The sequence below is a fragment of the Neopelma chrysocephalum genome, unplaced genomic scaffold, assembly GCF_003984885.1.
Source record: "Neopelma chrysocephalum unplaced genomic scaffold, ASM398488v2 Primary Assembly neopelma1_182215, whole genome shotgun sequence".
Lineage (NCBI taxonomy): Eukaryota > Metazoa > Chordata > Aves > Passeriformes > Pipridae > Neopelma > Neopelma chrysocephalum.
The window spans coordinates 23,357-39,346 of NW_020937945.1; the positions used below are offsets into that span (position 1 = coordinate 23,357).

General features: G+C 53.2%; 2 protein-coding genes across 2 annotated transcripts; one reads left to right on the forward strand and one right to left on the reverse strand.

Moving 5' to 3' along the window:
* Positions 1-4,573: 4,573 nt before the first annotated feature.
* On the forward strand, positions 4,574-5,272 carry LOC113962522 (neurogenin-2-like). Its single transcript, XM_027673280.1, has one exon. It carries the CDS (start codon positions 4,574-4,576, stop codon positions 5,270-5,272), a length of 699 nt encoding a protein of 232 aa, XP_027529081.1.
* Positions 5,273-10,737: 5,465 nt separating this feature from the next.
* On the reverse strand, positions 10,738-15,985 carry LOC113962524 (alpha-protein kinase 1-like). The gene is made up of 6 exons (XM_027673282.1): positions 14,302-15,985; positions 13,962-14,115; positions 13,225-13,387; positions 12,936-13,122; positions 12,482-12,688; positions 10,738-11,062 (listed from the first exon to the last, which is right to left on the reverse strand). Exons 1-5 carry the CDS (start codon positions 15,983-15,985, stop codon positions 12,492-12,494), a joined length of 2,385 nt encoding a protein of 794 aa, XP_027529083.1. The 3' UTR covers positions 10,738-11,062; positions 12,482-12,491.
* Positions 15,986-15,990: the final 5 nt, after the last annotated feature.

The following is a 15,990-nucleotide window of genomic DNA, read 5'->3' on the forward strand; positions in this document are numbered from 1 at the left end:
GGAGCCAGCCCGCCACTGCAGCCGCAGCACCGCTCCTCCCTCAGGGGGAGCGGCGGCTCCTTCCGCGCGGGGCAGGGTTGAATAGCGCCTTTAAATTACTCCTGACACCTCTGTCCCAGCTCCCTAAAATCTCAATCAACAAGCCATTAGAACTCAACGGGAGTAAAACTAAATCCTCGTTTAAGTGTATTTATCCGCTCTCTTTTCTCTCTTTCAAATGCTAAATCCATTTCAGCATATGCCCCTTCTTTCTCTCGCCTTTCTCTAAAGACTGGCAGCCCGCACTACTCTTGTAAATATGAAAGATGCTAATCATATGACATATCACGTCTCAGTCGGAGCCTGGAATAAAGCCTTGAGATTTGGGATCATTGCCTCCAGACAACAGCTTCATCAGCCGGAAAGTTGGGTTTTTTTCTCCTTTCCTTCAACTCTCAATCCCTTCTTTGTTTGAGGGAAAATGCAGCCAACTCGAGCCACCCCGGCCATATGGTTCACTCTGTGTTTTCTTAGTTGAGTCCTGAATTGTTTGTGACTTGCGAAGGGGTTTTTTTTTTTTTTTTTTTTTTTTTTTTTTGGAAGTGTGTATAAAGACATAGAAGAGGCTGCCCGGACCAGGGTGGCTCTGCAGGGTAACTCCATGTTCTTCACGTGTTCACTTCACACACTCCTTGCGCCACCTCACCATACAGCCAAAAAGCATAAACCCACAGACACACTTTATATCAATAACCCATTGCAGGTACCTGGTATTTTTCCCCTTTTCTGGGCAAAAGCATCCAGGTGTTTTTCCCTTTTCTGGATGGAAATGCCTTCTTAAAACACCATTTGCTCACGTGTCTTTACTCACGTCTGTAAAACAGAGTTATTGCTCACTAGCAAATCCCTTCTAGAAATGCCTCGACTAAGAGAAGCCCCCAAGTATTTCGAGTAAGGAAAAGTGGCTTTTAAGACGCGTATAAATTAGGAGCTGAATGAGTTCGGCACACCCGAGTTTGGATAGCCCCCCTGTTTGATAGCCAGCCTGCCAAATTTTCTTTCTCTCTTTCCTTACACAAACCCCCCAAAAAAAGGCCCTTTCACCAAATCATTAAATTCTACAGAGGTGGTCAAGCTAGTCCTGCTTTTCAGGCGTTCGAGAAAGAAAAGGGTCCTTGAAGTTTAGAAGATGCCCAAGGAAAACTCATTGAATGACATCAAAAGAATGAGTTTCCATAGCTGTTGAAGCACGAGAGCCGTGTAGCTGCACAAAGGCGGGTTGGGGCAGTGGGACTGTCCCACTGCTCTATCCCAGCACAATTGGGTCACTGAAATAGGGAATTAATTACCATTGGAGAGTGGGCAGCCCATTCACCACTGGCTGAGTTTTATTAAACGCCAATATAAATAACAAAACAACTCTTGTGGCTGCACTATTCCTACACGCCAAAGGAAGGATTATGTTGGGGATTAACATCTTAAAGTCTATGAGACTTTCTGACTCAAGGCTCGGAGCTGGTAATCGTATTTGTCTCCTGGTTCAGCGATTAGTGCTCTCCCTTGCGCACCTTCGCCTGGATGGCCAATGTCCCTTTTTGCAGGCACTGGGTTTTTCACACAATCGGCTGTTCTTTTCCCCACATCTATAGAAAAGAATAAGAAAACTGAAGCGTGTTCACGCGATCCTCAAGCTTCTTCTCTTCTTCATGGGAAAGGAAGGCACCGGCGGCCTTTTTTCACAAGGGGGGGGAGGCAAACCCTCTTGGGGAGGCGGGGGGGGGTGCCCCAGGACGGCAAAATCGCTTCGCAGGCCTGCACCTGCCATGCAAATCTGCCGGGAACAATCGGCCCCCAACGAGGGGCTCGTCTGCTCAGGGTGGGGGGACCCAGGGAAGGATGCCGGGGCAGCGCTTATGGGGGAATCCCTCCTCTCCTTGATCCCAAAACCCCGAAAGTGTCAGCGCAGCTTGGGATCTGGGGGGTCAGTCCTCATCCTGTCCCTCTCTGCAGCACTTTTCGCTGAGCGCACAGAGGGTTTGGGAAGGACCTGGATCAGGGCATAGGGGACACACGCTGCAGCACTTTCCATTTCTCCCCTCCCTAGAGCATCCTGATACCCTGCTGAATTTGGATATATTCCGTCCCCCCCCATTTAAGAGCAGAACCATCTCACTCACAGGGTTTGCGGGTGCTGCAGGGCTGGGTAGCCTGGTGTGGGCAGCCCTGGTTCCCTAAACCCTTAGGATGCCTCAGGCCGGGTGGGTGTGAAGGAGCCGGAGTAGGGAGGGGTCAGGCCACCCTGTCCCTGCAGCTTTGTCCCCCCTTTCTCCGGGATGTCGCGCCCCCATTCACCTGGGGCAGGCCGGCCATTAACGCCGGCTCTCAACTTGTGAGGTCCACGTGTGGATGGGCTGTGCCCAAAGGTCTCTCAGCAACACAGACCCTAAACTTTTAGGGCTATCGGGTCACCTCAGAGTTCAATCTTCTTACAGCAAACAAAGCCTTTCTGAAGGTCTCCCCTCTCCCCCACACGAGCTCAGCGTCCTTTATTTCTGGGCTGTGTGATAAGCTTAAATCATTGTGCTCCCATTTCTTGATCGTCGCCTACTTTGGGCTTTTGTTCCCCTAAAGTAGGATTGAGTCTGGCAAAGGGGCTGAAGTTGAACAGTTTGACCCTTGGAGGACAGTTCAGGCAGTGGGCAGCAGTGGCAGCGGCATTCCCGCTCCTGATCCCACTCCCTCTCCCCCCGCTGCCCCCTCTCCCCACCGCTCTCCTCCGAGCAGCTCGGCCCTCGCTCTGCCCACAGACCACACAAGCGCCTCTGCAGGGTTGTGAGGACTCGGTCACCCTGTGCTCAGTCCTGAGGAGAAAACTGCTGCATCGCTGGGGCTGGCAGCAAGAATTGGGCTGAACCCCAGAAAGGCACCACAGTGGGTTATGCACCCCCAGCACAGCCTCGGCCTCACCTCTCCGTTGCTTTCCATCGGCAATGAAAGGACAGAAATCTCAGAAAACAGGGTGGTGACAGAGGGGCGGGCTGGCCCCATCACAGGTGACTCTGCTTTGAGCCTTAAGCTGCTGAAAAAGAAATAAAGTTCTTTTGTGCCACTCTCCTGGGATGCCGAGGGGACCTGTGCGTCTCCTGCTTTTCACAAGGAGGCAAGGGGAGCATTAAAATGTCTCACAGAGTCACGGAGATGCTCTAATTGAGGCAGCCGCCTGGCTGCCATCGTTCCTGCAGGGAGTGACACAGGGGCCACCAACTCAGTGGGCAGCGAGAGCGAGGGGCTCATTTGCTTGCGAGTTCCTGGTGTGCTCAGCGAGATGTTTGTGGCGATTTTGGCGCTCTCACCTGTTTTAGGCTTCTCTACCAGCTGCAAATAAAATCCTGTTCCAAAGCTCAACTCCCCCAAAGTGCCTCAGATCTGGTGTTTCCACACAGGAAGACAGTGTGCTGGGGTTTTTGTTTTGTATGTCCTCACCATCATTTCTTTGACAAGGGCACGGAGTGACAAGGGGGAACAGCTTCACACTGACAGAAGGCAGGGTTAGATGGGATATTAGGAAGAAATTCTTCCCTGTGAGGGTGGTGAGGCCCTGGCACAGGTTGCCCAGAGAAGCTGTGGCTGCCCCATCCCTGGAAGTGTCCAAAGCTAAGTTGGACGGGGATTGGAGCAACCTGGGATAGTGGAAGGTGTCCCTGCCCATGGCAGAGGGCTGGAATGAGATGATCTTTCCAGGTCCCTTCCAACCTAAACCGCTGTTATTTGACAGCACCGAGCAGCTGCATCCCGGGGGACCCCCATACCATCCATCCCTCCAGCAAGCCGCGTACGAACTGTGCACCTTTACCACAGCACCGGCGTCTCCCCAAGACGATAAAATCTCCCCGGGGAACGAACATGGAGGCCAAGGGGAGCTCCCCCATCCCTCGCATCCCTCGCATCCCTTTGCCCGGGCGCCGGGCGCCGGCTCCGCAGAACGCGAAAAGCGGCCGCAAAAGGGAGCGGGGCCCCGGGCGCGCGCGTGGCGCGCGGGGCGCGGGGATTGGCCGGCTGCGCCTCGCGCCCCCCCCCCCCCGCTCCCCCGCGCCGTCCCCCCCATTCATTAATAAATTAGCGGCACGCTCCAGCCGAGCGCGAGGCGCCAATGGGGCCCCGACGGGAGGGGGGGACACGGGGGGGAGAACGGGCGGGGGGGCGGCGGTGGCGGCGGCGGCGGCGCCCCCGACAAGAGTCGCGGGCGGGGCGAGGTGGAGGGAGGGGGGGGGGGGACGGGGACCCCGGGGGTAGGTTTGATTGTTCCCCGCGGGGTATATAAGGGGTGTTAAGGAGGGTCGTGTGCCAGACACGCAGCCCCGACGGGCCCCGGGCGCCGCTCCCGCCGCCGCCCGCCCGCCCGGACCCGCCCGCCGCGCCCCGGGGCGCGTGCCAGCGACGCGCCCCCCCCACCCCGCCCCCCCCCCTCCCTCCCTTCCACGATCCCCCGCGCTTTGGGCCCCCGCGACCCCCGCCCCGCTCCGTCAGACCGGCGAACCGTCAAGCCGCCGGTGCTGCTGCCCGGCGCTCTTCCCCGGTGCTTCCCGGCGCAAGGATGCTGGTGAAGGCGGAGGTCCTGGCGCCGGCCGCCGAGGACGAGCTGCTGCTGCTGGGGCTGGGCTCGCCCGCCCCCTCGCCCTCGCTGCCGTCCAGCGCCGAGGAGGAGGAGGAGGAGGAGGAAGAGGAGGAGGAGGAGGAGCCGCGCACCGCCCCGCCGGCGCGCCCCGTGGAGGCGGCGGGCGGCCGCGGGCTGCGGCGGGCGGAGGGGAAGCGGCGGCCGGGGCGGTCCCGGGGCGCCCCGCGGGCGGCGCGCACGGCGGAGACGGCGCAGCGCATCAAGCGGAGCCGGCGGCTCAAGGCCAACAACCGGGAGCGCAACCGGATGCACAACCTGAACGCGGCGCTGGACGCCCTGCGCGACGTGCTGCCCACCTTCCCCGAGGACGCCAAGCTCACCAAGATCGAGACGCTGCGCTTCGCCCACAACTACATCTGGGCGCTCACCGAGACCCTGCGGCTGGCCGGGGCGGCGCGGCTCGGCCCCGACGCCGGGGCGGCGGGCGCGGGGGTCCCCGCCGAGGGCAGCCCGTCGCCCGCCTCCTCCTGGAGCGGCGGCGCCGCCAGCCCCGCGCCCTCCGCCTCCCCGTACGCCTGCACTTTATCGCCCGCCAGCCCCGCCGGCTCCGCCTCGGACCCCGAGCACTGGCCGGGCCGCTTCGCCCCGGCGCCGCCGCTGCCCCGCCGCTGCCTCTAGCCCGCCCCGGCGCTCCCGGGGCTCCCCCCGGGGCGGCTGCGGCGGCGGCATCTGCCCCATTCCCAGGGCAGGGCGGGCTGTGGGAACGGCACCTGCCAAACCAAACTTTCCGTCTCTCTCTCTCTTTCTCTCTCTCTCTCTCTCTCTCTCTCTCCGATGTGCACTTTGTCCAGTTTTCCCAGATCTGTCACCGCGGGGCTTTTGTGTGTCCCCCCCCTCCTTTTCCCAGCTCCCCCCTTTGCCATCTGTCCCTTATGATTTATAGGCGGGAGGGGGGGGTTGGAAAGCGAGAAAAAAAAAAAAAAGTAAATTGTTTTGTTAGGGGTCCAGGTTAGAAGTCATTGTATAATTTGTAGGCTTTGTGAGGGCTGAATGCAAGCGTGGAAATTTAGGCTGAACTCTCTATCAAAAGGGAAAAAAAAATCAGGAGGGGGGGAATGGGGAAGGATCTCCTCATACATTATTTATTTCGACCTTTAGGGGACGAGGAACTCCCCCCTTCTTTCAGGAGATTAAAAATAAATCAACAGACTGAAAACCTCAACAGACACGGAACATTACAGCGATCAGCCACACACGTGTTCACATTTATTTATTATAAAGACAGATTTCATGGAAAATATGTATTTTTTGTATAATTTACAGAGTTTATTCTAGTATGTATTTACAGCTGAAGAGCAAAGGGACCGTCCTTGTGATAAAATATAAATAAAAAGCTCTAATTTTCGTACCTTTGGGGCTGCTGCTTTTTCTGCTTTACGTGACAGCGACCGGGAAATACGGGATTGGGCCTGTCCTTGTCTCTGGTGAAACCAGGGGCTGGTGGGAGCTGATGCCACTTACAGCAGGTCCACAGGCAACAGCTGCTCCAGGAAACTGCAAAAAACCCCATTATATATGTATACATATATACATATATATATATATAAGTTCAGTGGAAGTTTACTGATCATTTATCTTTGCTTCTTGGTACAGAAGATGCTGACAGCAAGCGTGGGATGGATGGATGGTTGGATGGATGGATGGATGGATGGATAGATAAACAGTTATCATGCTTCTTCAGGCCCAAGGATTTCACCGAGAAGGCCACAGGAAATAAATGTTACTGAGGAAAAAATGATTGGGCTACAAAAGAGGAAGAATTCCCTTTCTCTGCCTCTCTGAGGGACGGATGAATCCCAAGGCACTTGCGATTCCAGGGGGTTCGGTTCAGTGTGCACAGCACACGGTCAGGGATGTCACCATGGAGGGGGATGCTGGAGGCCGCCCAGGCCCTTCAATCATCCTGCCCGTGCGCCCGGGAGCACTTTGTGACTTCTGGGTACAAACACCTGGAAATCATTAAAAACCAGCAGAGGCGCCTGAATGTATTAATTAAATAAAATGCTCAGCACGTGAATCCCGCCCGGTGCCCTCCGGATCAAAACCCGGCCCTCGGAGCGAGGGAAGGGGGGGGGGGGGAAGAGAAAAAAAAGCCCAAAATGTGTGAAAAGAGAATTAGTGAAATTAGGTTAGGCCAATAAACCACGCAGGGGTCCCCCAGCCCCGCAGCCTCGGGCGAGCAGCGCTATCTAGCCTGATCTATTGTTTCCCCCCCTGGCAGGGGGGTTATTGTGTGATAAATAATTCCCTAAAAAAAAAAAAAAGGAAAAAAAAAAGTGGGAGCATTTGCATAATCACCGCTTTGATGTGGCCAGCAAGATGAAGCTGTGTCCCCCCAAATCTGCCACGGGCCAGGAGGAACAAAACAAGAGGGAGCCTTTGACGGCGCTGGCAGTGTGTGGGGCAGCCCGTCGGGAGCGGGTTTTTCACTCTCACTCTTCTTTTAACGACCCCTTTTAATGATTAAACTCCAGGAATGCCAAAAAGAAGCCGAGAGCCTCTCTCGCTCGCCCTCTCTGTCTTTTCTGGTCGGGTCTCATTGTCCTTCCCAGTTTCTCTCCTGCTTTTAAGAGGCATTGGAGTAGGTGCCTTTGGCTCTTCAAAAGGCCAGGATGGATGGGATGCACTTCTCTCTCGGGCAGGAGTGGGAGGGACATCCTGGCTGGCTCAGCGCTGGGATGCTCCCTCCAGCTGTCCTCGGGGAGGGATGCTGCTTCTTGCCGGGTGCGTCATCCTGGAGGGATCTTCCTCCATCCCAGGTATAGACAGGAGCATCCCCGTCCTGCTGGGGCTGTGGTGATGGGAACCACCGTGGGAAAAAGCACACGTCACGTCGGAGGGCGGAGGGGGGCTTTGGAGAGGGGTTTGGGGTGGGAGTCATGCCAGCCAAACCTTCCCTGCTCCCTGTGGAAGGCTGGGCTCAGCTGGAGATGCCCTTGGAAGAGACAGGCCCAAGGGGGGCAAGGCAGGGAGGGGGAGACAGGGCTGTGTTGGCAAAGGCCGAGCCAGAGAGGTTGGATTTGCCACCTAAGCCAGTCACCCTCATCCCAGTGGCCAAAAGCATTTATTTCCCTCTTTCTTCCCTCTTAGCTTGAGTTTATTCCTCTCTTTCCTTCTTTTTTCTCGTATTTCCCTCTTTTCTCTCAGAAGACTGGTTTTTGGAGGTGATGGCCGGTCCCCAGAGCCAATTGCAGCCAACCTGGAAGCGGCCCAGGAGATGCAAGACAGAAACTCACCTCCTTGGATAACAAAACAAACCTGGGACTGGTTTCCATGGCAGCCCCTTTCCCCCAGAACACGTGTTTATGATCCTTCTGTGTATTGTATTTTGGCATAAAAGCTCCCCTGCACTGTCAGGGCTGGAGGGGCAGCACGAAAGCCCCCGAGGGGGTTTTACAGCCCCTCCTTGGCATAAGAATAGTGCTGAGGAGCCAAAGCAGTCCCAGCCGCACCCCAAGGGCTGCCGCGCTCGCTTTCATGTCAGGCATCAATCTTTCCACGTAGTGCCATCATTAAAGACCGTTCCCAACACAGCCCTCACATGGCTGGCAGATCCTAAGCCCAGTTTTCCTGAAGCCTTATTCAGGTGCCTCAGGTTGGGCTTCGCCCTTGTCCCGGATTATGTGTGGATTTGGCCCGTGCGGCCCCAATTCCCGTTCCCCACGGGCAAAAAAAATCTCAGTTATCTATTATACAGTCAATCCTCTGGTAGAAACAGAAATCCCAGTGGGAATTTTGTTGCAACCTGGTGTAGGTTAATGACTTACTACAGGGCTAAATCTTGCGTGTTATGGCCTAAGATGCTCTTTTGCTCTGACAGTGTAAGGATATCAGGATATTAGGATATCAGGACATTAGGATATCCTGCCTTTTCCCTACGAAGCTGCAACAGCTGTGCAGGTCCAGCAAAATACTGGCATCCTGCTCATCCCCGTGACCTCTTGTACAGAACCCAGATCAAGGAGAGGTAGAACTCTCATGGTGCTCAGATTTAAAATAAAACCTTTAGAAATTGCTCGGAGAGAAAAGAAATCCTCAGAAGTCCCTATTCCGAGAGGGAACAGGGATGGTGCTGGGGCGGCTGTGACACACAGCCACCCCCTCTCCCTTGCCTCCCCTCCTCCTCCTTTTATTAAAAAGCAGAGAGCCCGGCCCAAAGCTGACAGCATATTTACCTTCATGAGTTTTAAAAAAAGTTAATTACCGCTCGGAGCAAGTTGGTCGGGCTGTCCTGAGCTGTCTTTTATTAGTAGTCGCCTTCATTAATTTCCCTCGCTGGATTTGCTGCTAATAGCCTGCCTGGTCCTGGGCAGCACAAAGCAGCATCTGTGCCATTGAGCAGAAAAGCGGGAGTCAGGCAAAGGGGGGCACTGGGGGGGGGGGCGACGCCGTTTGCAAATCAACCTCTATTAACGTGATGTCCTGCTCGGAGGGGACGGCAGCCCCGGTAGCCGGCACGGCAGTTTGGGCTTCAACTCGGCTGTTACCGAGGGAGGAAAGGCACCTGCTGCCTGCTGGGTGGGGGACCCTGCCCTCATCCTGCGCCCTTGGGTGCTGGCTGTGCCACCCAGCCACCCCCTGGATGCGGGGCGGAAGAGGGATGCTGGACCTGCCTCTATGGGATCTACACTCCCCCTTGGTGCTGCGGGTGCTCTGGTCCTCTGAGCAGCATCCACCACTTAGCAAATTATTAATAATAACTTGTTATCTTTGGATGAAAGCTACGCTCTGCCTCAAAAACAGCTTGGCAGAGAAGTTTGGGATTAGAGAATGGGATTAAGTTCTGTTTGGAGGGGCACAGTGGGCAGGCTGGGGGGGGGGCTGGAGGCATCACCGACTCACACGAGCTGGGGCAGCGGGAGGCTGCGGAGGCCAACAGCCCCATCTGCTCCCACTCTGCCAAGGGACAGGGGAGATGATTTCATCCAAGTGGAAAAAAGGAGGGTGGCGTGTGTCGCTCCCAGGAGAGGGGTGAGAGCTGCACGCTGCTGCCAGTTTCCCTGCAGGGCCAGGGAGGGCACCCGGGTGCCGGTGCAGGGACTTCCCTCGGGGCAGCAGGTGACAGCAGCAGTTACCAAGTTGGTGTTTTTTTGCTTTGCTACATATATTCCCGCTCTGGTTAGTGGGAAGGAGATGCCGAGGAGGCTGGTGCTGCCGTGTCTTTCCAAGCAGAAGAGATTGGGCAGCGCGGGCTGCGGTTCTGCGGTCGGTGGCGTGAGGCTTTGCCCTCAGCCCCCCTGAATAGCTGTGTCTGGTGAAGGAGCGGTGCCTAAATCCAGCAGCTGGGCTCCAGGGGCAGCTGATGCCGGGTTTATGGCAGCAGGGACGTGCTGCCTCGCGTGCAGGGGCTGCCTCACAGCTGGAGGGGTCACCTCGCGCCCGCTCTCCGCCGGCCGTAATGGCCTGGGATGCTGAGACTCCCAGGGAGGCAAGCCTGGCTCAGCACTGTATTGTTGGGATAACTGAGGGGCTCCCTTTCCTCTGCGTCTTTTCTAAGAGAAATCCCCCAAAGTGCTCCATAGAGTCACTAGTTACTGGTAAAGGAATGAGAAAATCATTCTACCTGAGGTTTGCAGCCTCTGGTTGTTCCCTGGGTATCAAACGCACTAAATTTTCATGCCTGAGCACACAGCCAGCGAGACTCTCTGCCTTTCACATGGGTACCTGCAGAAAGGCAAGTGGGAAAAACCTTTAGGCAAATCCCTTCCCCTGAAGGACAGGAAAGCGTGTGCCCACCTTGTTAAGAGCAGGATAATAAATCAGGTTCTGTGCCTGACTTACTGCAGCACTTACACAGGGTGTAAACTCAAGCCCGTGAGTTTAGTTGAGAGGAGGAAATGTTCCATATTTCCTCAAACTTGATGTCCCTACAGTTAATATTTCACTGTCCCAGCATGACACAGTTCCACTCATATTGTAGAGAGTGGCCCTCAATGGTCATACCAAGCACTTAGGTTGGAATCTGGAGAACGTTATAATTCACCAAGCCCAAAAAACACCTCGATAGCAAGTTAGTTAATACAAACCATTCCATTTCTAACTAAAATTTCTAATTAAATTAATTAAATTTCTAATTAATTCCCTAAGTGTCAGGTTAGTTCAAATTACTTTATTCTGAAACCAGAGAAAATAACAAAGCAGTAATTTTTTTGGTCAGTAGCTCTAAGACGAAACTTCCAGCCAAAATATTAAATTCTCCATCATCAGAGTCAACTATTTATTTCCCCCAATATTCCCATATTTATATCAGAAATATGAAACAATAATTTAAGCTCTGTGCGTTTGGGGCCACGCGTGTGTCCAAGTTCTTCAGGCAATGAGGGTTTGGGGCACATTAATCCATGATTTCCAGTATCCAAGCCCCGGGTGAAGACAGAGTGCCTGATACCTCTGAAATCGTGCCCAAGCCTGTAAAGAGTGAGACAAGTAGAATATGATTCCACGTATATTTTAACAGGGAACTGGACAAGCTGACCCTCAAGACTTTCACCTGTGAATAGCCATAACTTTGGCTGAGATGGCAAAAAGTCTCCTAAAACCAACACAAGAAATCAGCTGCTAAAAGCAAATATTAGGAAGAAAGCAAGGTATGAAAATTTGACGCAGATGGGTTTATTCGGGAGCACATCTAAACGAATTTCCTTTTTCTCCCTTTCACCAGGAAGAAGCTGGAAAAGGCACGGCTCGTCAGGGGTCCCGAGGCTGCGTGTGCTGCTGGAGTAGACCCGGCGGGGCCGGCTGCCGGCAGCGCATTAGGACACTTTGTTCTGCAGAGATTGTCCGGGAGGTTTTGTTTCGGTTTTAATTGTCTCCATAGAGCAGGGAAAGCCTCTGCAGAGACGCTTTAACACAGCCATCCCCGCCGCCCATTAATTCCCGGGATCTTGCTAACTAGCTTTGTTTGCCCCTCGGAGCCGGGCGCTCGCTGGCCGGAGCGCGGAGCTATGTTTGTCACTTGGTTAAAGCCGGCATTTCCCCACTGCTTGCGGACAAGGCCGGCCTTTATTGGCTGCGCAACAAGATAACGGGCTTAATCTTCCCCAGTAACACGTGAGTTTTCATGTATCACTTTAATCTGCGAGACACTGGGGCCGAGTGTACCGTCACATGCCGATTTCACTGCTGTGTGAGCCAGCGCCTGCCCCGGCTCAATGATGGATTGTTCGCCGGCTCTTAACAACAGGCAAGATGGTGAATGCCCCGGGGTGACAGACAGTGTGCAATGGGAACGGCCACAAATCTGACGGCCCCGGTTCAAGTTCACCTGACAAAGCTGGAGCAGTCTGCGAGCAGCGCCCGAGAAAGGATTATTCACACTGGCATTATATTTTTGAATGCATTTTTCTCCCCGTGCAGCTGCGCAGCTCCCCAAGACTGAAGGTTTATGCACCATAATAAAGAGATTTAATTTTTTTTTTTTCCTTCTCGTGCTTCTCCCTCTTTACACCTAGTTCTAATCGGTTGGCGCAGGGATAGGGCATCCTTCCAAACAACTCAGCACAAACATCACCTACAAAACAATAGCACTGCTAAAACACTGGGACAAAAGCCTAAAAAATCTCTGCTGGCTGCAGAAACAAAAGGAGGTGGTTTTGTTAAAGCCAAGTCTGTTGGGGACCCATCTTTTTTGTGGAAGTTTGATGCTCTGTTCCCTTTCTCATCGGGAAAATCTCCCCCGGCCTTTGCGCTCAGGGGGAGGGGAGCAGCGGAACATCAGGGTTTTGGGGAGGGGGAAGAGGAGAGTGGGAAATGAAGGCAGCTTTTTGCTACTCCCTGCTCCTAAAGATGTGTAGGTTAAAAGAGTGTCCAGCTCTTGGTGTGACTGACCTGTGAGAGTCTATGCCAGCAGCTCCAGCGAGGGCCTTGTCAAAGACAGGCTGCGACAGATCTCGTTGCACTCCACGTGCTGGTCATTAAAGAAGTAATAAATTCCTCTCTTCCCAAAGTTGGAGCGGGAAACATCTTTGCCATTAAGAGAATGAATCTGGGGGTCTGTGAGGTAGATGAGGCCCTTCCCATTTCCTGTCACCCAGCCTGTGGAAGAAACAATACATTTTGGTATCAAACATCACAGGCTTTGTGTCGTTGTACTCAGGACTCTCTGCTTGGCGCGGCCCAAGCTCTGTCAGCGTCACCTCAGTGATTCCCAGTTTCCACCCATGTCAGCAAAAGCTGAACCCTAAGAGGCACTTCCTGAATATTTAAGGAAATGAATATCCCAAAGCTACCTGGGGGGCTAAAGGTTGAGCCTGAAAGGGATGAGGTTCACTGTAATACACACCCTGTAGGTCGACGACAACATCTGTTCCCCTGGAGAACTCATAGCAGAAGTGGCCATAAGCCAGACCGTACTCTGTGGCTTTGTACTCAGTCTTTACCACCTTGGTGTTGTTGGACAGCTTCACAAACTCCCCGAGGATGTAGGGCTCCACACTCACACACCCTTTTATAGTTCTGTCTTCCAGTATCTGAAACGAGACAGTCTCACTGCTGATGGTTTAAAAGCAAAATTGGCTCAAGGCACCCTTCCCACACCAGTTCCTTGGAAATGCTTAGAAAACAGTCCTTACCAGGAGTACTGCAGATGGGATATAAAAGATTTGGGTAGGGACCTTTTGCTCATACAGCCTCTTGTTGAACTCTGTCACGTAGTACTGGGCGGTCATTTGTCGCTCCACGTCACTGAAGTGATGGAGGAGCCCTTTTTCTTCTTTATACTCCTTCCCAACATACCTAAACAGAGGGAGGAGTGTTTGGAGAAGTGTCAGTTCTGTATGTTGTGATACAGAACATCAGTGCAAAGTTGAGCTTGGCTGTTCAGAAGCAAATCCTGCTGTGGGTTATACATTTAAAATGGTCATTAAATTTGGGTGGTTTTTTTCTTTTGTGTCTCATACAGGTGAAAAATTACCAATCACAGGTTGGGATGGGGGTTTCATAACACCGGAAAGTTTAAACTCAACTGTTCTTGACTCTGAAGGGAGAGCCAACTCAGAGGTATTGATATAGTATTCTCAACCCATAATAATTTATAGGCTACTTCTAATAATGATGCTTCTAGCTAATCATAACAGTTTACTCTGCAATTAGCTGTTAGAAGACCACAGTGAAGTAGCTTTTCCTTCCCAGAAATTAAAAAAAGTAGGGTTACATGGAGTGATGGGAAAGGCTGCCAAAATGCCCAAGACATTTGGGAGACCCATAAAACACTCTTGCTGCAGAAAATCTCACCAGACAGTTTTTATTCATTTTTACACAGAAGCAGCATTGATAAACATATTGTTTTGGAAATCTGATTGGCCCATACCTTCCCAGGATTTCTTCCTGGTGCAGGAAGTGTATCCAGAAGGCACTTCTCTGCTTGCCTTCCTTTGCCACGTTCAGGTAGTCCCCGATGAACACGGCGGTCTCTTGGCCCGTCCACAGGCCGGATTTCTTGGAGTATTTTAAAAGAAGAGCAGCTACAAAAAGAAAACACCACAGGATCTTTATTGGCTCTGGAATCTAAACAGGCAACCAGACTCAAGTAATGGGGTGGAAGACAACAAAAAATTAAATCCTAATAAATGCTGACTAAAATATCGTGTTAAAAGGCCCGAGTCAAGCCTGTTCCCTGAGGGGGCACCTGTTGCTGTGTGGGAACTTACAGTACGCTTTACAAAGTTCTTTGGTCCTAAAAATCCCAGTAGGCATCAGTCTCTGGACAATCCAATTATGTTCCACCCCTGCCAGAAGCTGCTTGTAATCGTCATCCCTCAGAAACCGAGCCTCCAGGATTTCTTCCTTCGTTCTCCCAGGTGTGAGGGCAAAACTTCCCCTTGGGGTCAGAAAAGGAACCTCAGGGGAACTCGTGGGCGTCTGTGCTGATTTGATCCATGAACTCAGAGGTGACCTGGATTGTCTCCTGCTGCTCACCACGTCCTGAGACTTTTCCTCATCTCCTTCCGTAGTGGCACAGTCAAAGTGCTTGCTTACGGATATCTTGCCCTGCAAGGGCAAAGCTGTTGGCACACTGGGAGCTGCTTGATGCTTTGGAGCAGATGCCGTGGGATAACTGTTCACTAAGTCTCCAACACTGAGGAAATCAAACTCTGTGTCATCAATCGTTTCTGCTTGGGTGTCAACCTCAGGCACTTGGCGGCATCTGTCCCCCACCGTGGCAGGTTTCCTCATCCAGTCACGCACAGAGGAGCTGCTGCCTGGTTTGGGCTCAGTGATCATTGACAGCGCAGAATTGCCCCCATTTTGGGGGGGATGTGTCTCACACAAGGGATCCTCCGTGCTTCCTGTGGGTTCTCCTGGGTGGACCCGCTCAAAGCGGCCGCCGCCTCCCTCCCTGCCACTGTCCTTGGTCCTGCAGCCCAGCTGTGCACAGGAGGAGGACTTCTCCTCCTCCTCCAGCCTGGTAGGAATGCAGTAAGAGGTGGAGAGGGAAGGAAATGCATCACTCGGGTCCTTTGCTTTCTTTTGTGGAGATCTCTTTCCACAGTGTCTTCCCTCCCGCAGTTCGTCTCCACAAAGAGACGCCTTCTCCACCCTCCTGCCAGCTCGAGGAGCACCTCCCTCCAAGGAAGGCTGAGGAGATCCCTCACAGCTATGGAGAGGTTCCCGAGGAGCAGGATTCCAGGCTCTGGGAGGCAACGAGAGCAAGGATGTGGCTTGACCGTTTCCATCAGATTCCGTGGTGCAGCATCGCTCCTCTGCTGAGCCCTTCTCCTGCTGCTGCCCTTCCCTAGGGGACTCTCTGCTGCTATTACAGTTTAGATCCTCCCAGCTGGAAGAGTAACTGGATTTTGACAGCTTGCACCAAGAGCTCTCTGAAGTCGTGCTCTGACTCCTGTTTTGCCCTGTGCTGAAACCACCATTTTCATCGTTTATTTCCATTCCTAAAGGCTCAGTCTCTTCTTCCAAGGAAATTTTCATCACACTAGAACGCATGTCTTGATTTCTCCAGCCACCAAGTCTTTCTGAGTTGCTTCCTGCTGTTGGCAAGCTCAGGATTTTTGCAGCACCTCTCCCATCCTGCACTATTTCCTGAGTAGTACACACAGTGTCTGTGGTTTTGGTCTCTGTCCTTAAGGTTGTGATACAAGGTCCCACCTGGATTTCTCCCAGCGTGGTTTTATGAGCCCTGCAGGTGCTCTCAAACACTTGGCACACTGACAGGTGATGCTGGGAATGCCTGGCAAGGATCTTCTCAAAGCTGGTTTCCCTTCGCAGGGCAGGCTTTTCCACCGTGCCTTTATAACTGTCTGGGACGTAAGACCTGGCGTCGGAATTGGGGAAGGCTTCCACTCGCAGGCGCTTCTTCACGGATGTGATCAGGGACATGATCT

Coding starts and splice junctions, on each gene's coding strand:
- LOC113962522 (XM_027673280.1), top strand. CDS start 4,574: ATGCTGGTGAAGGCGGAGGTCCTGGCGCCGGCCGCCGAGGACGAGCTG.
- LOC113962524 (XM_027673282.1), bottom strand. CDS start 15,985: ATGTCCCTGATCACATCCGTGAAGAAGCGCCTGCGAGTGGAAGCCTTC. Junction 14,116..14,301: donor AGAACTTTGTAAAGCGTACT/GTAAGTTCCCAC, acceptor TTCTTTTTGTAG/CTGCTCTTCTTTTAAAATAC. Junction 13,388..13,961: donor CAGGAAGAAATCCTGGGAAG/GTATGGGCCAAT, acceptor CCCTCTGTTTAG/GTATGTTGGGAAGGAGTATA.